The following is a 22,451-nucleotide window of genomic DNA, read 5'->3' on the forward strand; positions in this document are numbered from 1 at the left end:
TGATATATACGCAAGCATAAGAAAAGCTTGTATGCCATCCTCCAACTGAAAACAAGGGCATTAGGGGTCTAATTTTCTTCCATGCTTTAAAAACTCCATTCTGTAACTTCTTGCATATCTAACTGTTCCATCTTGGTAAATGGCTTTTGGCCCTTCTTTTCAGCCTCTACAAGTGAGTCCTCTTACATGAAGATTCCCTGAAAATGATGTGTAAGGGATTTCAGAATGAAATCCTACTCTATGAAATCAGCCTCCCCATTCTCCATCATTCTTCAACACTTTGGCAGCTTACAGGGAAGATGACCAGATTTGAGTTACCTTTTTCAGTCTCCTAAATTCACCTCAGGTGGTTGGTATAAATAAATACAAAAAACCTCCTAGGATGTCCAAAGATCTCATCATAAAAGTGCCTTGAGCCAGACCTACACAAAAGTAGCACATTCAAGTTGAGCCAACAACAGATGAGAACCTGATCCATTGTAATTGGCACCATCTTTATTAGTGAAGGAGGAATAACATGAGATAATGCTTCCTTTGGTTCTGCCAGTGACAAAATTGATATCTGACAGACAGGATTTTACAGCTTTGATTCTCAATTGACAGGGGAAAATATAATTATGGAAAACCTATTGAGTCTAGGGAGGTTACATAGGTATAAATGATGCCCACTGCCTATCAAGATACTAATGAAAACTAATACTGTGTTTTGCAGGTCAGACAGAAGCCTGCTATTTCTATCTGTTCCATTTTTAAATGTTTGTCAATTTGGAGAATCTGTCAAATACATGAGATAATTAGTATTTATACTTGAACATATCGGAGCTTGAGCTTTCAAAGAGAATAAGGGCTTGCAGCAGGCACAAAAACGTTGCAGGTCACTGCTGGCATTAAAAACAAAAATCCACAAGGTAGATGAGCAAGAAGAAGCTAAATTGTAAAGAAATTTAAAAGGATCATATGTTTTTCTCTGCTGCAGAAGAGGCAATAGCACTGAAGGGACTGAAAGAGAGTGAAATGAATCCTCCACTTCACTCTGGCAGTGACTATTTTCCAGCAGGCACAGAGGAAGCCTACATTCCTAGCTTAGACTAGACAACTTCCCTTTACAAACCTTAATTTAAGCAAAACAAATCATATACCATCATTTTTTCATTTTGTATTCAGCATTTGATAGATAGTATAAACAAGTGACCTCAAGGATAGCTTACGGGGAATGCTGTAAAAATGAACCTGTTACTGGCATATCTTGTGTCAGGGATTTATACTTTCTTGCATGCAGCTCTAAAATGTATTGCAGAGGCAATATATATATAACATGCAGTTCACTTGGACTCCATGACATAGCAATGGTTCAGCGGGAGCACAAGTACTGACACAGTCGGCGTATCAGTCTTCATTTTGAAAGCCTGTGAAAAATTGAAAAGTATCTGTAATCTTCCTATCTTTGATGGGTTATCTGAGTCCCCTACCTTTAATACGCTGTGGGCTGCTGTGAAATACTTCCTCACAAAACTTCTTGTGGGGCTGAAAAACCAGCTACAGACAGTTTTTAAGCAATTGCCAAGCCCTTGCCTATGGAATTTATTTGCTGATCACAAATGTTTCCTGATGGCTTTTACTGTAGTGTTCCATTTTTATCATGGCCATTACAACTGCAGATAAAAAAATTGCTTGGAAAAATATCAGAGCCTAGACTTTTATTGCATTATTATAAAGAGTAGATATTGCAACATTTCTCACTGCAGATCAAAAAAAGTTTAACTTCAATATTTTTTAAAATTTGTATTTCTATGTCTATCCTTTTTAGACAACAGTATTTTCCCTTGCATTAAGTGACTTACAAAGTTAGCTAGATTACTATTATGGTTTTTATTCATAACATAGAAGACTTTCGCAGATGCAAAAATCTCTAGTACGTGTTGATATAAACATCGCTCCATCCAAACACCCTGCTTACTGGAACCAAATGAAAACTTTGCTCCATCAACATTTATCACCTTCCCCACTTGCTTGCCTGTTCCTTACTCAAGTACATCAAAAAGATACCAGAAATCTTTTCTGAGATTAGATGCAATTTGAAAAGATGGGAGTTTACTCTGACATGCTAAGAGAGCTTCTAATTATGCAGCTATTTACTATCATTAATTTAATTCTACATAACAGAATGGAATTCTGTAGTTTCCAAGCTGACAAAGCGTTGTCAGTAAAGAAGCAATTAGCAGTTTAATGTTTGTGTGAACATGCTGAGTATCAGAAGTATAGAAACAAGTGTAAAATAGTCTTTTCTAAGCATTGAGGCCACTGTGAAAATACATTCTGTTGAAAGCATGCAGTAGTAGCGTGAGAGTAGGAACAATGTCTAAGTCACTGCACAAGAGTAACCTGACATACAGAGATCTCAATGGAACTGCAGGAAGAAAAGCTCCCCTGCTGAACTGAACATAGCTCACAGCTAAATAATAAATCAGAGCATGTAGTCAAGCATCCTGCAAAAGCACATCTTGTTCCCACATCTCTGCCACTTCATGTCCTTCCTACAAATTCTAATCCATGGCCAATAGTTGACACAGCTGTAGTTGCAGCTGAGACCACAATGATGACTTCTTAACAGAAGTATTTCATTTAAACAGCATAACCAAGAATTTTACTAATAATGCATGAGACTATCCAGAGTATAACTAAGTACTGAGAAAAAGAAAAAGAAAAAAAAAAAAAAGAAAAAACAAGCACAGTGTTGTGTTGTCATGTGGCTAAGAGTAGAGAAGCACAAAGTTGATGCGCTTTTTATAGCAACTTATGCAAACCTCCAAAGCTCAAACCTGTTCTAAAGAACGTGTGGTTTATATATATATATATATATATGCAATTCTGAAACACAAGTTCAGTTTAGGTCCAGACAATCTGACAAGACTAAAGTAGCACTAGATCCAACCCCATGTAAACTCCTTTAATATCAGTGTAGAAAGCCTGACTGCAGCAAGGATATGTGTCATACCGCTATCCCTCCCTTATCCCGAGAGTGGAATTTTGTAATAATAGCAAAGACAATTCTGAATAGCACTAATATTTATACATAAAACATCCCCACCTGCTTTCAAGATCACTGAGTAGGAAAATACCAAAACCTTAACACTAAAACCAAAGGGGTCTCCTACATGACGAGTCTTTGCAGTAGCTTAACCTAAATTTCATAAGTATAGCTAAACAAGGTGAATAGTACTCCTAAGCAGGAAATACTCAAATTGCAGGCAGACATACACAGTTAGAAATATTGTGCCCATTTAACATAATATTTCAGTGAGAAACTAGTGGAAGTCCTAAGTCTAGGATAAACCAGACGATGCATTGTTTCTTTGCACCACATGAATATAATTCTATTCAATGTTTCCATTATGTTTATTATTATATTCACTATTACAATATTTTTACATTTTTTAATTCCAAGTCATACTATACACTTTGATTCAAGGAAAAAATGTCAGTAATACTATTACATGCTTAATACTAAATCCATGCTTAATTTTGCACAAAATCAGGATATAGCCTGCAGCCATAAGCTTTGCCTACAATACAGCAATGATTATCTATGCAAATATGTATCTTATGTGAATCTATTGCATATACAGAAAGCCCTTTTATGAAATATTAGAACAGTTAAAAACATAACATGCTTCATTAAAAGGTTAAAACCATGAAATCAAAAAGCTAAAACACCTTATAACATTACCTATGCTCCACTCTCCCAACTACAATGGCACGTGATTATAGTTAAGCTACACCATAGTTTGCACTTTGTAACATTAATTTTTCCTCATTTTCATCCACTGTAGTCACCTCTTTAGCATATTCTTAGTAAATGCAAAGACTTGCTGTAGCAAGCATTGGCTTTAGAAAACGATAACCTAAAAATAAGATGCATATCGAAAGTTGAGCTTGTAATACACAGGGTACAGAGAAGATATACAGAAAAATCAGAAGGCATAGAAAATGATAATTGAGGGTAAAATTACACCGTCTGGATTTCTACTTGTGGAGAAAAACCAGAAATATATTCTTAATGAAAACTTTTTCAGATTATAGCCTTAAATTTGAAGTTACTACAGTGTAATTCCATTACACACATAGATTTATACATAATATTTTCAAAGTTTTAGTACACATAAGACAGGACCACATTTAGATATGTTACCATCTTTTTACAAGGAGTTGAAGCCCATGAAATATGTCATGAGATGAAATACTCTTCCTAGAATTGCAAAATGCCATGGACTAGTCCCTCAACTTCCATTCCTCTCCATTGCTCATGAAATGAATGTCCTTAAGATGCTCTTCAGTTATTACTTCTCCTGGCATATAGCCTTTATAATATATACAGGCTTTGAGGGAAAAAAGAAAATAACAGGATAGTTGGGGGGCCAGGAGGGAAAGACTCCTCTGCTGATCTGGTGGGAATTCTGGCATGGCATTAATTCTGTGGAAGAGAACACGGTTTGGAAATGCTGAGGAAGTGCCTGGCAGGACCGCATGGTTTACCATGTCAGTATCTTCTATGTTGCTAAAGGCTGATTCTGTTTGAAATCTACCTGGAAATATTCACCCCTAGGATTTCAACTCAATCTGCTTTTATCACCTTGGGAACAGGTAAACCTGCTCCTCTAGCATTTTCTGTTCATTCACATTAATTTTTTTAAAGACCTGGTTAAACAAAAAAACATCATGACAACCCCAGAATACAAGTAAACCCTTAAAAAAAAAAAAAGGGGGGGGGGGGGGGAAGCCAGAACAAACGTCAAGGGGGATTGCTCACTGCCTGCTCAGCAACAAGAGCATTACAGCCGCCCACTCCTGCATCATCCGCCCAAACACATCCAGCAAAAACAAAATTATTGCTCCACAGTGCTCTGACTCAGACAAGGTACTTGGGGAATAGCCACTGAATTTAGCAGCAGAGGCTGTCTGTTTAGTACTTTACACTGGACTGAGCATTAGTGAGTCAGTGCTGCTGTAACACAAACCAACTTGGAGACAGCATAAAGAGCAAAGGAGAAGAAACCTGGCCATAGCCAGCGTGCAAGCAAAAATTGAAGCTGAAGGGTTATATAAGGTTTTTCTGTACAAGAGAGCAAGACCTGAAGCATCATCGTCATCTTTTTCATTTTGGCAAGTGTTCCCTGCTAGCTTCTTGGTGTGTGTGGGGGAAAATCCCCGTCATAATGAAGGTGCAACCTGCTGAGATCTGTAACAGGTCACACCACAGAAATATTGGAGGAAGTACTCTTGAAACATAACCACTGACGAATTTCAGGTTTGTTAACTATATGTAAAGAAATACATATATTTCCTTAGCAATGTCAGTGCTCGATGTAATGAAGATGTTAATGGAAGAATCTAGAGGGGAACACCACTGTCCCATTTGACATTTGACTCACTGAACACTGTACTGACCACGTTACTCCGGGAGGGGATCCAGCTCCCTTCGCTCTTCGTCATGCCGCATGCCCTTGTAAGTCCACCACTGCACAGAAACATTTTTCCCTGCACTAATTGAACAAGGTGCAAATCAACAACTTTCTGTCTTTGGTCTGGAGACAATTTCAGAATTCATGGAGTCAGGATACAGACCCAGGCTCAAGGAAAAGTACAAACTCTGTTGTTTTGGTTTGTTCTAGTATTTAATGGGGAAAAAAATCTAATTACTTCATCACTTATTTTAACACCACATGAAAAGTAGCAATGTATGAACAATTAGATTTTCCATAATTATACCTGTCATATTTGCATAGAACAAAATTTATTGCCTAGGGGCAGTTTTAATTACAATCAAGTGGTGGGTGATTGAAGTTTTAATAAGAAATAGTGAATTAAAAATACATTAAATCCCCAAACAATTCTATTAAAAAAGCAATCTTTGTCTCAGGGTGTGCTGAACCTTAAGACCAGCAGTACTTACCTTGTTATTAAAAAATTAAAAACTTGAAATAGGTTAATGATGTCACTTTTAACTAAATGTAGGCAAGGTGTTAAAAACTCACACAATGCATTTCTATCAGCTTGTAAGGAATTAATTTGATGCTGGCCCAAAAAGAAAAAAAAAATGAAAGAAAGAAAATAAAACAAAACAAAGAAAGAAAACAAACAAAACAAAAACCAAAACAACAACAACAACAAAACCCAAGCAAACCAACCAACCAAAACATCCAAACCCCCACTAGGAATTCAAACTGCTTTGTTATGGAAGGCACAATCCATAAAAGAACCATTACACAAAAATAGTATTTTCTCATAGCTAAACTAGACATCACCACACTTTGTCTGCATGTGTTACATTCGGTACTCACCTATAACAGTGGCTTCTAAATGATTTCTATTTGTGAGACCACTTCCAAATCAATACTAATTTTTTTAACTATTTTGAAAATTAATATTAAATGAAAGTTAATTTCTCTGGCAGTCACAATCCAATGTAAACTGTTGAAACATACTTGTGGATTCATTCCCCTCCCTTGGGAACTGGTGCTCTACATCTTCTACTGATGGTGATTTTGTTTGACAAAAATCATGTCCATCAACTTGGAAGAGCAAACTGACCGGTGTTGTGTTTGCAAAGTATTAGCAGAATTTTGTAAATACAGTGTGGAAAGTATGAAAGACACAATTTAGAAAGGGCAAAAATAAAATAATATTTAAAAAAAAAATAGAAATTAAGGGCCTAGAACAAGACTAAGGAGAATGTAGCCAAAAAACCACTAATTAGAAAAAAACCTTATCTGTCCTTCAGCTGTGCTCGTCTCATGTCCATATGCCAAAGGTAGAATTTAGACGTGGGCGACTCCATGTTTCTGATTCCACCAGGACAGTCAGGTGTGTTAAAATCAGGCAGGCAGACTTTGCAGACTTTTCAGTCTTTGGAGCTAGTGCAACAAGAGACTCCTTCCCTCTGAACACTAGGATCAGACATGTAAAGATGTTTGTAGACAGACCATGGGGGACCACTTCCATCTCCATGTGAGTTCATAAATCAAATCCAAATATATAGTAAATCTGAGCCCTTTAGGAATCTAGTTGAAGAGCATCAATTTGTATCTGCTAAGCAGCTGCATAAAAGAGAGTGAAAAATGTTCCCGGACAGCCCTTGGACTTTGAAGAAACCAAATATTCATCACATTGACACATCGTAAAATGTGTCATCATCTTGTTTCTTGAAGCTTCCCCATCAAAGTGAATCTTTTAATTCAGCAAAAAGATTAACATAAAAAACATGTGAAGTACCTCAGCCTCTACTGATTAATAAAGCTTTTTGCAGGTGAGGCTTACATTTGTTTATCAGCAAATTTACAGTTGGATCACAGAAAGTTAGAAATTGCAATCTAGACCTTCAGGAAATAGCATAAAGCAGTTTATTACACTACTTTCCTTCAGCATATCCTGCTTTCTGAGCTTTTCCACAGAGACTTGTAGTGCAAGGAAATTTCTGCATTCCTGGGGAATTTTGCCTTTTGTACTAACAAGTACATCAAAAGTCAGTGTTGCAAAGAAACCTGACAGGAGCTCTCTTAAGGAAAGTTTTAACATGGAAATTCCACTAGAAAACCTGAAAGGTGTGATAAAGGTGGCAGGTGGACACATTTAACTGGTAAAGAAGAAAAACCTATGAAAGAAAGATGTCATGTGAACACGCTAGCTGAATCTGCTTCATACTTTCATGAAGACAGAAATTCAGTATTTCTTCTTAACTAGCTCTGCAGCAAGCTGTTTCCAAGGATTCAAGCCCTGCTGATCTGATTCCTTTGAAGCTTACTTGGAAGAGCCCCAGATCTACCTGCATTCTTTCCCGAGGGTCCCAATTAGCTGCACACCTGAAATACTGGGACGAAGCACGCTACCAGAATGCTTGAGGAAAAACTCAAATATTCCAGGAAACTATTTGTTACACTACTGAACCCATACTGTTATCCAGTCCTACAGTACATTTAAGGATACTGCAACTATATAATAAGCATTATGGCCACACTGTAGATGGCTACCATAACACTCAGAAAACAAAATCCTTTACAGAAAGCAAACAAAAATTAGGAAGACTGTTTGAAAGAAAAAACTATTCAACTACTCATTGTCGAATGTTAATTTACCAAATTACATGACCAGCAACTAACCCAAATGTGGGGTTTTATCTTTTATTTGTGCAAAGAACAAGACTCTGAAATGGGTTTAAAAGCAGATTCTGATGTCCATTCTGCAATTCAATAGGTCCTTATTGCAGCAAGAGTTCTCCGAAAGTTGAAAGTTAGTCTGATGCGTGTACATATTTCATCAGTCAAAACTGGCATTTTTAAATTTAATCTTACTCTGGCTCCACAGTAACAGTTTATTGCATTCAGCTCAATCTCACTAAAAATTTGACCAAGAAAAAGGTGGAAAAAACTTCTGGAGAAAATGAGCAGTTTCACTGTAGCGAAGTATTTCAGTTTCTCATGAGGGAAAAAAAAAAAGAGATTTAACTACACTTATCTTCCAGAGTAATTAAAGTAATTAAATAATTAAAACACTTTGGATTTGGATAACATTTATTTAGATCTGAATTTATTTTATTTTTAGATTTAAAATATTTTGTCTGGCTGGTAGTGATTTACTGTTGTTCTTTCCTGTTGAGAAGCACTTGCCTGAAACCTACCACTACACATGTAGTTGCAGCATCTGAGCATTTTGTCATGATCTGATCTTAGGCCTGAAGTCAGAAAAGAAATGAGGGAAATCATGTGCTGAAAGATGAATGCCCTATTCTATTCTATTCTCAGTCATGTTCTAGAAGAGGACCTGGAGCATGATGCAGGCACCCAAGACATGGTATAAGAACCTCCTGCACTGTACCTAAGCCTCTCCTCTTCCACATACTTACATAAAATGATTAATAGGATGGAGGTAGCTGCTATAAAACAGTCATGCATTCCCTGTAAGATAGCATGCCAAGGAGAGACTAGAAAAGCTAGGACTCTTTCTGGTAGACAAGAAGGCTGACAGCTGATAGGTTTGAAGTTATATACGAAATGCCAAAACTGTGGTACACCAAATCTGGCAACACTGGACCAGAAAGGACTCACTGCAACTAGTCAGAGATCAGTTTAGAACAGATACTTTTTCACCCATAACTAGTGAGGTCTTGGAACCATTTACTACAGGATGTCATGGAGGCAGCTAGTTCAGGCAGGTTAGGGGCTAGGCAAATTAATGGGTAAGTTCACTAAGAGACACTGAAGGGAACAGGCAGAGACACCCTCTTTGAAATTTCTAATCCAAAACCTGTGAACATTGAGGGATTAAATGCATAGTGGACCACAGATACTAGCCAGGCTTGTATGTGCTCTTACCCAGCATCTCCCCGTGCCAACATTAAGGCAGAATACTGACTACACAGGCTACCTCAACCCAGCAGGGCATTTCCTGTGCTCTTATCCCATAGACTACCCCCTAGCTTCAGTTACCACTCCCACTAAAAAAAATGAGGTCTTAGTATTTTGGTGGAGGGAAAAAAAAATATTTGTGGACCTTGAAAATGGTGATAAATGTAACTTGCAACTTCAGCTAGCAGGAAACCACAATGGTTCTACTTTAATGAATAAATTTCATTTCACTTAAACAGCACCAGGTATCATCAACCCCATTCAATGCAGAACAGAGCCTTGATAAATCTGTAATTTCTCCCTTCCACATACCTACTGCAAGGAAGGAAGGAAAAAGAGCAACAAGGAAGATGAACGTGCGACAAAGGCACAGAAAAACAGAGGCATGTCAGATGCTTCTTTCTGCTGTTCCCTTATAAAATCTCTGCCTTGCCCCAAAAGGTCTGTTTCCCACATTAGACATTGATTATCAAAGTGAACATTACCACGAGCACAGAGCAGTGAAATGGCAAGCCTGGTGACCCAAAAGTCCTTGGCAATTTTGTACATAACCATTAGGAAGGGTTCCGTTTAAAATAATCTAGCTTTCACCTGCATATGTGCTTTTATTTTGCCCTCTGAAATGCAAATTGAACTAAATTATAATTCAAAAGTTTTGAGAACTTATTAAAAGTCTCTAAAATTCTTAGAGAAAAAATGTTGCAATTCAAAAGAGTTGTCATATACCATATTTTTAATTAAGATAGAAATGAAACAAATCTCTTGTCATTTTTTAAAAGTGTTTATATTGCTAATGCATTCTGTCGAACAAAAAAAGTAGTCATCTTTGTTACAACATTGACTTCCAAGGCTGTTAGAAGTATGGGAAGCAACATTTCCTCGAAGTCATCATTGGTTAAAGAAACCTGTGGAAACACTATGTGTCAGCTGGACTATGGTATGAAGACCTACTTTGTAGAAACCCTCCTTATTATTTACTATACAACTATTATACAAAGTAGTCTAGAACACACAGGCTGAAATGGTCTCATTCAAAGACAATGTGTTTTAATACAGTTGAATACATCATTAGAAATAGAACCTGGAATTTACAGATTTCATAGCATATTTAGAAAACAATGACTGTGTCTTGGACACAGGTACCTTGAAAAGTATTTATGGGGTGAAGTTTGTGAACAATTCAACATGAGTTAGTGTGATGCTATAGTAACACAGTCTAATTAGAACTTTTAATATGGGGAATGCAGAAGAGAAACAAAGGGTACAAAGCATTGCACTGACACAAATACTGGCATCATGCATACAGTCAGGTATCAATGCTCTTAAAGAAAAGATACTGAAAGACAACAGAAGATGTCAGGAAAGAGTCCCAAAATTATCCAAGACCTGGGAAAAAAGGCCTCATAAAGGCAGAATCTAGGCTGAGAGGGTTGTGTACAATACACGACTCCTGTACAACACTTTATTTATAACTTGTGTTTCCAAGTTTGGACCACTGAAAACACCACTTACAGTTGGTTCTTCTCTGTAATGTTTAATAGAGCTTTCATCAAATAAGTGGACTTTTCATTTCACAGAAGATCTTAAAATTTTAAAATTCTATTTTGTTGGGGTTCAAAAAGTAAACTCTGTGACTGAAGGAAAGATTAGGAGTCTTGGGAGGGTTGGCTAAGCAGCATTAGGGTATGGAAGCCAACACTTGCAATGCTCAAGAACTCCTATATTCTTTTTCAGTCTGTTTAGATAGGAAACCTTCCATTAAACCAGACAAATTTGAGCAAATTAAACTACTAGCATGAAATATTGTGATTCTGAAAAATGCATGTTTTACCATGGAAAATCATTCTTCTGTAAAATTTCCAACTAGCTACAGTGGAGACCACTCTTACACCAATAAATGCATCAATTTGTTTCTTGGGCAGACAATCTGAATGGAAGTCATCAGACCAATAAATATGAAAAAAAAAAAAATAGTTCTCTTTGCCTATCAGGCAGAAGCACATACAGGGAAAACAAAAATATCTGCAGGAGAAGCAGCTGCCTGAGGGGTAAGCTTCAGCTAAGAAGGGTAGCAAAGCCCTGGAGACAAAAACTGGGACAAATCCAAGAAAAGCAACTATAGAGGTTTGGGTTGCATTGTTTTCTTTTTAAATCTGAGCTTCTGAAGCTGAAAAAGTAACTTTATAACCAAAGGAAACCGAAAGAGCTATTTGGAGCAAGATTTCACCTTTCACAGCTGCTACATCAACCCCCCAGCTTTGGGTAATGCTCACTTTAATGAGGCTATGCACCTGCAGAACATCTTGCACAAATGAAATTTCAGTATCCATAAACCTAGACAAAGAAACCTGCCTATAACAAACACATGAAGAATCCCCCACAGGGAGTTTAAAAAACAACACCACAACCCCTGGAAAATTAGCCATGGCCATTTATTTTGTAAGGGTATTTACTCAAACGAATATATAAAGGGGAGTGAATGGGAAAGAACTACTACAGTTATCGGTGCTCCTTATTTTTCTCCATACCAAACGTGAAAGCAACAAAGAAGCTATGCTATCAGTGACAATCTACTGTGTAAGGAGAAAGAAAAGTTAAATTGTGAAGCTGATCATCCAATAATATTATTTGCCACAAGCTTTTTTTAGCTTTCATCATCTCAGTCACACTTAGAAGCTCTAACTGCAATACACTGTGCTAGCAGGACAGAGATTCAGCAGGTGTCTCTCTAAGCTAGCTTACTAGATGCTATTTCAGCACTACATACAGTTCAGGTCCACAAAAATCAAAATGATGACTCATGGCTATCTATAAGGGTATGGGAAGTGGGAGGGACGACCCCCTCTTTATCTGTCAACAAGAATACAAGATCTGCAGAAGGAAAATCAAGTAAACTGTGGAAAGAAAAAACACAGAAACAGGCAATATTTGTAAGAACTTTCATTGCAAGCCCTCTGATTTATTTTTCCAGACTTTTATGATGCCTTGCAAGGTATGTGAGTTATGTGAATCTATCCTCTGAGGCATAATGTTGCATCTATACAACCTGGATTTTGGTTAATAAAATAAGACTCAAGGCAAGACAAGTGAAAACAAATTCAAACATCTGACATGTGGACAAGCTGACAAATGTTTGACTTCACAAGTGTCACATCTTGCTAGCTGTCATTCCAAAACACATTTGATTCAGCAACTACAACTGACTTTCAGAATAGGCTACATTTACATCTGGAGATTCAAGGAAAGTTCATACAGGCTAGCAGACTCAGTATTTTAGTCTAAAAAAGCATATATAAAACCCTTTTTTGCTAGTGTGCAGATTTCCAGTGAAGGTAGTTTTAAAAGAAGTGCTGTATCAGTCTTAAACTCACCTGCAAAGTTCCTGCCATATCTGAAGTAGCTATTTCTTGTAGCTGGACCAGCTCTAGTGATGGACTCTAATTCTAATGCTGCAAAAAGGAGATGACAATGTCTATTCTGAATACTTGCAGGAAGCATCCAGAAATAAAATGCAGAAATTTTCCATCTCGGTGAGTTACTCAGTATGTAGAGAATTGATGGGAGATATAAAAAGTAAACATATAAATAGACCTAGATTCCTAACTCTGTAAAATTCTACCAAATATATAATGGAAAAGACTTAAATAACCAAGACATACTGTCATGTAAAAACATATGGTATGCATGATCATACAGTCCTTATACAGAGAAAAGTTTATTTTATTTGTATTTTTCCAGTATTTTTCTGGTAGAACATTGGCACAATTAAAGCCATTTGGCTGTGATGCTGGTACACACTTCGTGTAATCTTTTCACTAAATGTCTTCTCCTGTAGCTGAAGAGCCACCTCCAGCTTGAAATGAAAATTTAAAATAAAAGAATAAAATATTTTGAAATATTAAAGGAACAGCCACAGCTTAACAATTCCAAAGGGAAAATGAACATGTTAGAGTGAAAAATAATATAAAACCTGTGTATACAGCACAAAAACATATATAGACAAAACTTCATTCATCTGTTTGACCAGTAATTTACTCTAGTTAATTTGCTCTTTTCCATCTATGTAGACTTCCTCTTCTTAGAAGTAAGACCTGAAATTATTTCGGTAAACAACCCAGCACACAAAGTCCATTACCAGCTTCCTTATGATGGCCAGCTTCTCATATAACTGCTAACAAAAAAATACTAACAAATTGTGGGGAACTGTTGCTTGCTGGGAGACTAACGACAATTCAAGCTATTTTCCTTCTCTGAGTTTCTCCAACTTGAGCCCTTTCCAATACAATTTTCTAACTCTGCCTATAACTGGCAAGTAAGTCAAAAGGGTAGAAACATGTGAAAAAAAAAATAGAAGTAAAGAGAAAATAGCAGCAAATGTATCAAGACATGAGTGATGCTTCTTTTTGTAGTGAAATCAGTTTTGAAATCAGTTCCCAACAAGGCTTATGTTCTTAAAATTAGCTAGGAAAGAGAGGAAGAGAAAGGCATTTTATCTTGATTAACCTTCTGACGCTACCATAACTCAGCAGTAAAACTGAGAGCTCTCCCTTTCTCTGTTGATTCTATGGGATATCACACCTGTGCATAAGGAACTAATAGGAAACATCAGGTGGCTCCATCAACTCAAAACCTAGTCAAGCAGTGTCTTCTCATGACAAAATCACAGTGTTTACTGCATCATCATTTGCAACATAATGAGGGAAGTCAGAATTACAGATTGCCTTCAACTTTAGGAGGATGCAAACTATACCTCCAGAGAATGACCCAATTTACAGGCAAGGACTCTAGCCTTCACAGCCTGACAATAACAATAAATGTATTTAACATATTTGAAGGGATGATAATGAAGGTGGAGGGCAATGGTTATCATCAAAATGTGATTTTTGCAGATTCTACTATGCATTGGAGGACTTTAGCCTTGTGATCAGAGGACTTAATGGGAAGGAAAAGAACGGAGTTTCAGATCCTCCTCCCTGGTGAAATGTTTTGTCTCCTTACCTTTTAGATTAGAAGATAACTGGAAAAATATGTATTTCCAGTATGCACACTGGAATATAGTTTAGACGCAATTTCAACACACCTGTGCAATTGTGTCCAGATCTAGATATGTATCCATATGTGTACACAGATATTTTCAGCTCAGAGACCTGGCCCAAGTCCTCATGGAGTGACTAGCTCTAAGCTTTAGATTACCCTGCAGAAGTGGTAGACTTCGCCATTAGGTGTGACTATTTAGGCTTCTTTGGAATGTCTAGTGGAGCTCAGGAGACCAGTGGCTGAGTTCCAACAGAGCCCAAAAGCAAGAGATGCTGCCCAGTACAAGTTCTGCTAAATGAGTGGACAACTCAAACTTCTCTATAGAGTATTTTTGAAGAGTTGAAAGATATCTTGTTAGTATAGGCAATTTAAGATTAGCAGACCAGAAGGTAGGTGTCCCAGAGTGTTTTCAAGGATGCTAGGTTGGTTTTAGACATCCAAACAAAACTCAAGCTAGAGTTTTGGATCCCTTCCAAAAACCAATAGTATCAAGCACACCTACAAAATTTATTTTAGTTTTACAGGTCTTTCAGGCTACAGAAAAATTCCCAACTCTATTTAAAGTGCAGAGCATCTCTGCCCAGGAATCTCAAAATATGTTATAACACATGTTTATTTAAGCTTCCCAGTTGTATTGTGAGACACTGAAGCCTTATTTCAGGCAGGCAGGGAAATACTAAGAGATCTGGACACACTTGCACAGCTGTGCTGAAATTGCATCTAAACTAGCAGGTAAACATTCTGAGCTCCTCATTCACTGATGCAGTTGTGCACCTTGGACATTTCCCAACAGCACGTAGAAGTAACCTGTCTCCTAGCACACAATCTGTGCCTCAGTTTCCATGGAAACTCAGTTTCCTCAGTTTTCAGAAGAAACCACGGCATAAAGGCTAGAATGAAGATATGATGTCTCTGATTGACGTGCCTGAAGAAATCTAGACAATAAGGTGCAAATCTGCACATAACACATCTTTGTCTACACACAGCACAGGTAGCCAAGGGTATTGACTAGTACCTTCCCTTGAATGACCTTAATGTAAGAGTTTAATAGTTAAAAGCAAAAACAAGTGACCACACAGCAAAACAAATAAATATTAAGCAGGAATTTGGCAGTGAAAATATGAATGTCTCTCATTCACCAGTGAAATGTATTTTAGCGGACCTTGAGTGTTTGTTTTACTCTAATGGTTATGCTGTTGCCTTAGAATATGGGCAGTAATGGAAGAAAAGTTTATTAATAAATGCACTGTGAGCGTATACCATAGTGTTGACCACAAGGTACTGACACTGAGGCTTTCCAGAGAGAGATATTTCATTGTGGAAAAGAAGATTTGCGGGGATATATGCATAAATCTTGATTTCGGATAGGAGGACAAGTAGGACTCATGTCAAAGCATCACACAAACAAGTAGCCAACAGTTAAATGATTTGGGAATGCAGAAAGGGATTTTATCTAACCAAGAAACAGGATGTTTTGTTCCTGTTTCCAAAATTTTCTGCAGGGTGTGCTTGCAAAGACTGTTAGTAGGTGTTCTTTATTCATCATTTTCTCTCCTAACTTTAATTTTCCGTTACCTAAGAGATCCAAACTTGCTTACTCTCTTCAGCTCAAATATACCAGCAAAAATGAGCAAGGTAAAACTGCAGATTTTCATGCCATAGAAGATTAAGGATGGTCCACGATACCTAATGAGTAATGGGCTGCTCAGGTGGCCAGAGGAAGGCCAAGGGCTGCACAAGTGACAACTTCACAATGCAAAAGAGTGAAGCTGCGTCTTAGATTTAGTGTGCAGCACTGGATCAAATATTACTTTAAGGTAAGTCATAGTCCTGTGAGAAGCTGCTGGAAGCTTCCCCGGCTGGGAGCCGGAGCCGGCTCTGGCGCAGGCCGAGCCCGTCCGGGACGGCGGTATCGCCTCTGGGAGAGCGGATTTCAGAGGGGGAACCTGCAGCCAGGAGGGGATTGGGATGGGAGAGGAACCCCTCTGCGGATCCCGAGGGCAGGGAGGAAGGAGGGCAGGAGGGGCTGCCCCCGCAGCCCGTGGGGAGACCAGGCGGCAGGCTGTGTCCCCCCAGCCCACCGAGGGCAGCGGGGGAGCAGATGCCCACCTGCAGCCCGGGGAGAGAGGAGTCCACGCCGCAGCAGGGGGGTGGATGCCCCCCAAGATGGCCGCCGCTCCCTGGGGAAGCCCGCACTGGGGCAGGCTGGGACTGAAGGACTGCAGCCTGCAGGAAGGACCCATGTTGGAGAAGTTCATGAAGGACTGCAGCCCGTGGGAAGGACTCATGTTGGAGAAGTTCGAGGAGGACTGTCTCCCGTGGGAGGGACCCCACGGTGGAGCAGGGGAGGAGTGAGGAGTCCTCCCCATGAGGAGGAAGGAGCGGCAGAGACAAGGGGTGAGGAACTGACCCCAACCCACATTCCCCGTCCCACTGCGCTGCTGAGGGGGAGGAGGGAGAGAATTCAGGAGTAGAGTTGAGCCTGGGAAGGAGGGAGGGGTGGGGGGAAGGTGGTTTTTTTAAGACTTGGGTTTACTTCCCATTATCCTTGTTTTGATTTGATTGGTAGTAAATTAAATTGATTTTGTTTTTTTCCCCAAGTTGAGTCTGGTTTTTGCCCATGACCATGAATGGTGAGTGATCCCTCCCTGTCCTTGTCTAGACCCATGAGCTTTTCTTTATATTTTCTCCTCCCCGTCCCACCGGGGCGGCGGGGAGGAGTGAGCGAGCGGCCTCGTGGTGCTTTGTTGCCAGCTGGGCTTAAACCACAACATGTATTTAGAATAGTTTTTGTTTAAATTATTTAGTTTCCATTTGAACTGAAAGTTTATGATCTATTAGCATGATCTTCATAGCTCCAGAAAGGTATTGCATTAATGAATTGGGTAGGAACTTTAAAACAGAGGATATTTCTACTGAAAATGAACAATTTAGGTGCCAGACTGCCTAACGGGTAGGCATACTATTTGTTGGTCTCCTTGGAAAGTTTGCATACCTGAAAAATGTCCAAGAACCTTTGTGAGTTCTGCTTGTAGTTACTGCAGGATACATTTTCAATGAAACCTCGACCTGCCTTCCATTACACACCTGGAAATGCAGGTTGAATGGTAGCACAGCTAGTCTGTACGCTGCCTTTTAGCAAAATACACAGAGACAGAATATTAATTGCCCATAACACCAAAGAATCATGGAATATCTCAAGTTGGAATGGACCCATATGGATCACTGAGTCAACTCCCTGCCCCTCGCAGGACCTTATGCATACCCTATGCATATGGAAATTCCATAATATTGAAATAGTATGTGTTCCGTAGGGTTAGGCCAGGCAAATATGCAATAGTAAACAACAGTAAACCAAAAAAGAAATGTTCACTATTTGAACAACAGGTTCTACTGCAAGATGGTCTTTGACATCCCTGACTATAAGGCTGTTGCCTGTCTCCCTCCTTACTACACATACCACTCTCTTCCTTCACTGCACTTTGCTAGAAAAATCTCCATTTTCTTTTCATCCTAACTTCTTCTTCTGTGGCTAACATTTTCTAGTAACAGCTATCTAGGAAAGCCCTCTGAGTTCAGATCAGGACTTTCCCCTTTCTCCTTCCCCAGCTAGGTACCTATTTCAACCACCATTTTTAAGCTTCTCTAAAGCATAAATTCATACACATGAAAAAATAAAAAGAGACTTTTTCCTTATGGTGGGACAAGTCATCTTTGTCCAGATTTTTGTTATAACCTTTTCTCATATAAACCAGGAATGAAATCACAAAGCTTTTCCATGTTACTCAAGCCCTTTGTGTGTAATGTACAGAACCATTAAGTAATTTTACCTTTAAGTCATAGCTAGAGAGTTTTCTAGCACAAAGTTGCATGAAAACACAAATAATTCGGACTGCAAGAGTTATTTCTCATTTAAAGGTGCTCTTGCGGCTCAAGGGAAGCCAACTTATTATTAGAAAAGTCATCGCTAATATTTGCTTATTATAACCTTGCCCAAAGATTGTTTGTCTAGCATGCCTAGAGAAAATCATGGCATCCCTGGGGTATGCTAGTCTCTGAACAATGACACTGTTGATGTCATTCACTGGCACCTTCCTCGTGGCATCACTGGAGGAAGTATGATCCTCTTGCATCATACTCTTTTCAGGATTCAGGTCTTAATTAACACTTTGAGTCATACTAGCCCCAACGGTAAAACCCTCTGTGCAGTCATTAGTAACAGTTCCATTCAACTCCACTCCTGATTTCAGAGAAAATGTGACCCAGCAGGTTTAAGAAGACTTAAATTTCAGATAAATAATTCAGCTTCACTACATAAAGCTTACAAAATGTCAGCATAAAGATAGTCCTTGAAAAAAGAATTAAGAGAAATACATATGGAAGGTGAAGAAATTCTCTTAGTCGAAAGTAAAAGTTCGGATGCAGGTGATAGCATAAGAGAAACTAACATGAAGTGATCCAAAATTAATAACCATGTAGGATATGAGTCAGCAAAGAGATCTGACTGGGACTGAGATTAATAAAAGGGTATATTTCCCCTTAAGTAATGCTTCTTAGGCCTTTTCCTCTTTTGTTTTTTTTTAGTCAGACTAAGCCCCTGGGTACATGAATATACATCAAAAATATATTTTTTAAAGAAACAACAACAGAATTCCCCAGAACAGCTAACCTTGATAATGGCTGAGAAAAATGTCTGAATCAGAAACTGGAAGCTAAGCCAAACAATGAAAATAATATTAAAAGGCTTAATCAACTTAATAATAATGAAAATAATATTAAAAAGCTTAAGTAAGTTTTACTTATTTGAGAGGTTATACTCATTTTTTAACGCATTGGCTTTGGCTGTGTCTGGCATTTGATACAAAAGGAAAAGTAAGTTTTCTCAGGAACCATCTATGACCAACCACTCCTAGAAAGCTGTTCTGAAGAAAGTGGGTTTGATAATTTTTTTTTTTTAAATGTATGTAAATATTTTTTAAAAAAGTAAAAAAAAAAAGTAAAAAAAAAAAGGTAAAAAACCCAGACTAGAATATAGAGAGAGAAATTAAATACCACTTGCTTAAAAAAAGCACAGTAGGTTACCAAATACATATATATTTATATATATATATCAAATTAGGATTTTTATATATATATATTTAGCACATAAAAAGTACAGAAAGCTCACAGAAAGTTTCAGCAAGGCAAACATCTGAAACCTGACAACCTCTGTAAGAAGGTTTTGTCCTTCTTGAACTGGAGTAGAGGAATGTTTCAATAGGTCATTTCTATTACTTTGCTGCAAAAAGGATCTTATGTAGGTGTTGTAATCATGTAATTAATGTTTGTAAATTCTCAGGCAATTAAAAAACAAAGTAATTAAAAAAAAAATTTACAGATGTTCCAACACTGAAGAGAAGCATCATTGATCAGTATTTAAAGGATGGCAAATCAAATTCAGTTGTATGAAGTGTGTGTGGGGAGCTAAGTTATTTCCACCTGTTTGGGGATGAATTTCACTCTGCATGAAGTGGCAAGATTGATAAAGAAGTCATGCAGAAGTCTTGCTGACATACATCCTGAAATGATGGCATGCAGCTAAAAATAATAAGTATTGTATGTTCACTGCAGCACTGGCAGTAACGGCAATCCCAAGCTTTAAAGACATCATGAGTGACACCCCCCAAAATAATAAAATTGGTTTTAAAGTCATAAATCTTTATCCACTAATATATCTGGAGGACTTTTTATTTGCCTTCCAGATGCACTGACTTGATCATTTAAAATTAAAATTACCTGAGAAGTTCTGAAGACTACAAGACTTCTTTTTTTAAAAAAAAAAAAAAAAGAAAGCAACTGGACTGAAGGAACATCCTTCCCCTAATTTAATCTTCTTTTACATCAGGGAACCAAACTGTATTACCCTTTTCAAAAAGTGACCATGGACTTGCCTAAAATGAGGTAGGCACCCTTCTTATTCCACATTCACAGAAAAACTGTTCTGAAATCTTTTCTAAAATAAGCATGAAATAGTTAATTGATTTTCCTAAAGTTTTAAGATCAAACCACCACAGACATACACAAACCCTGACATTAATCTTGAGTCTCAAGAAAATACAAGATTTGCCTGTGATAATTTAGAAACGTCAGACTAATATGGGTTGATGGGAAAATGGTGGAAAAACTGGTATGTTCACAAAGGTCTGCAAATGTCTTATAGTATTTTGCAATAATAATACAAAGTCCCCAGCGTACTACATAAACACATGCCCACTGAGTTAAAACAGGAAAACAAAGAAAAAAAATCATCTTTTTTGCACTCATTTGACTGAAGCAGAGAACCTTTGGCCCAGGTAACACTGATGTATGTTGCATGTTACGGAAGCTATGGGAACTGGAAGAGTGAACTCCTGCTAAGAACAGAAGACAGGAAAACGAGTACCTCCTGTGGTACGTATGGACAGACAATGGACTAAGCAAAATCTCATCGCCTACAAGAAGGCTAGTCCTCAGGATAGCATGCAGCAGTGGTTTCACTCTCAGACTGATTCTTCAGCTGCATGAAACTGTACTGATAAAAGGACTGCTTGGGTGGGACTTATCTCCACCAATTTTACACACCTACAGTATAGACATTTATATCGAGGCTCCTCTGATAGAAAAAGAGAGAAGTACTTCTGGGCTGTAGTTCATCCCATTTTAAAGTCTGATTCAGAACATGTCAGGTCAATCCTGAGTGAGAACTGCCTGTTTTATTCCACTGAACAAAAAAGGAGCTTAGGACAACCAGCTGAGTAGATGTCTACAGTTAGGTGAATTAATCCCTCTTTCTTCTCTTGTTTCCCTTTAAATGACACGTCCAAACTCATCTGCAAGTCTATGTGGATATGTAATTGCTCAGGGAATCCCAGTCTGCTGTTCCATCCTTTAAACCCATTTCTAATAGCTCTACTCTGTAAAAAGCATGTTTATGAATTCATCCAGATCCCCCCATGCATGTTTGGTCAGTATCTTCTGAAAAGCACTCTAAACTCTTATACAAGTCAGAGTGATGTGAGTAGGAATCATAAAAAGCAATTACCCAGGTTTGGTGCCTTACAGGATAGAAGAGAAAGGGATTGCTGGCAAAAGCACTTTAAAGAAATAGCTACTTCTTATTTAAAATGCAAAGAATCGTGAGGTTACAATGCAGCATAGTCTTCACACTAATAGTTCAGGATTAACTTCGCTGATATGAAACATGATTGAAATACAGATTAAATTAGCAAGTCAGAAATAGAATAGGTATGGAAATGAACTGATTCACACACAGCTGCATTTGTTGAAGGAGAATTAGTTGTTACCATCAAGAAAGACTGAGTAACTAAAAAGATGAAGAGACCAAATATCAACAGATGTAGTTAGCAATAATACCGAAATGAACATCGTGACTTCAAAGATACCATTATTTTTAAATCACATTTAAAAAACCCCTCTACTTCTTGTTTGCCTAAGATCACTACTGACTGTAGAGTACAGTGATCTTCAAGTCATAAACATTCATGTGCGTCACTTAGAGGAATATTTTCCAATCTATTTATAACTTGATTTGTTACTTGGCCATGGTTCCTAATCTGTCCGTCATTATTATAAGCATCTGTCCTATGCCAATGAACTAATGAGTTCATTTTCTACAATGAAGTCACAAGCCATCTTTCTACATGTCATGTCCTTTCTACATGTACACATCAGGCTGACACTGCCCTTAAGTGTATAGGCAGCAACAGTAACAATAAAAGCATGTTTCAATGATAAATAAAGATTTTTTTTTAAATGCTAAATAGAAAACCCAACCCATTAGTACTCACCACCAAGGCTTTAGACCTGTTACTCAGAAGTTTTTCAATGTCTCTGGCTGCAATTTCCACTAGCTGACGAGGGTTGTTGGCTTCTACAGTATACAAATCTCTGTTTTTCAAATAAATCTGCAAGAGGAAAAAATGGAAATAAATCCAAATGGCAGCAGACATTCAAAATAAGCAAAGTGACTTGACAGAA

The 22,451-nt window shown here is 38.0% G+C and overlaps 1 protein-coding gene across 3 annotated transcripts in view; it reads right to left on the reverse strand.

Moving 5' to 3' along the window:
• Positions 1–22,451, reverse strand: part of CACNA2D1 (calcium channel, voltage-dependent, alpha 2/delta subunit 1) — a 421,901-nt gene that overhangs the window by 326,252 nt on the left and 73,198 nt on the right. For all 3 annotated transcript variants that reach the window (XM_010580942.1, XM_010580943.1, XM_010580941.1), the window contains exon 3: positions 22,262–22,378. In XM_010580942.1, coding sequence (XP_010579244.1) covers positions 22,262–22,378 — 117 coding nt within the window. The remainder of the gene's footprint in view (positions 1–22,261; positions 22,379–22,451) is intronic.

Source organism: Haliaeetus leucocephalus, unplaced genomic scaffold (assembly GCF_000737465.1).
Source record: "Haliaeetus leucocephalus isolate CR32 unplaced genomic scaffold, Haliaeetus_leucocephalus-4.0 Scaffold751, whole genome shotgun sequence".
In the NCBI taxonomy this organism is placed as follows: Eukaryota; Metazoa; Chordata; class Aves; order Accipitriformes; family Accipitridae; genus Haliaeetus; species Haliaeetus leucocephalus.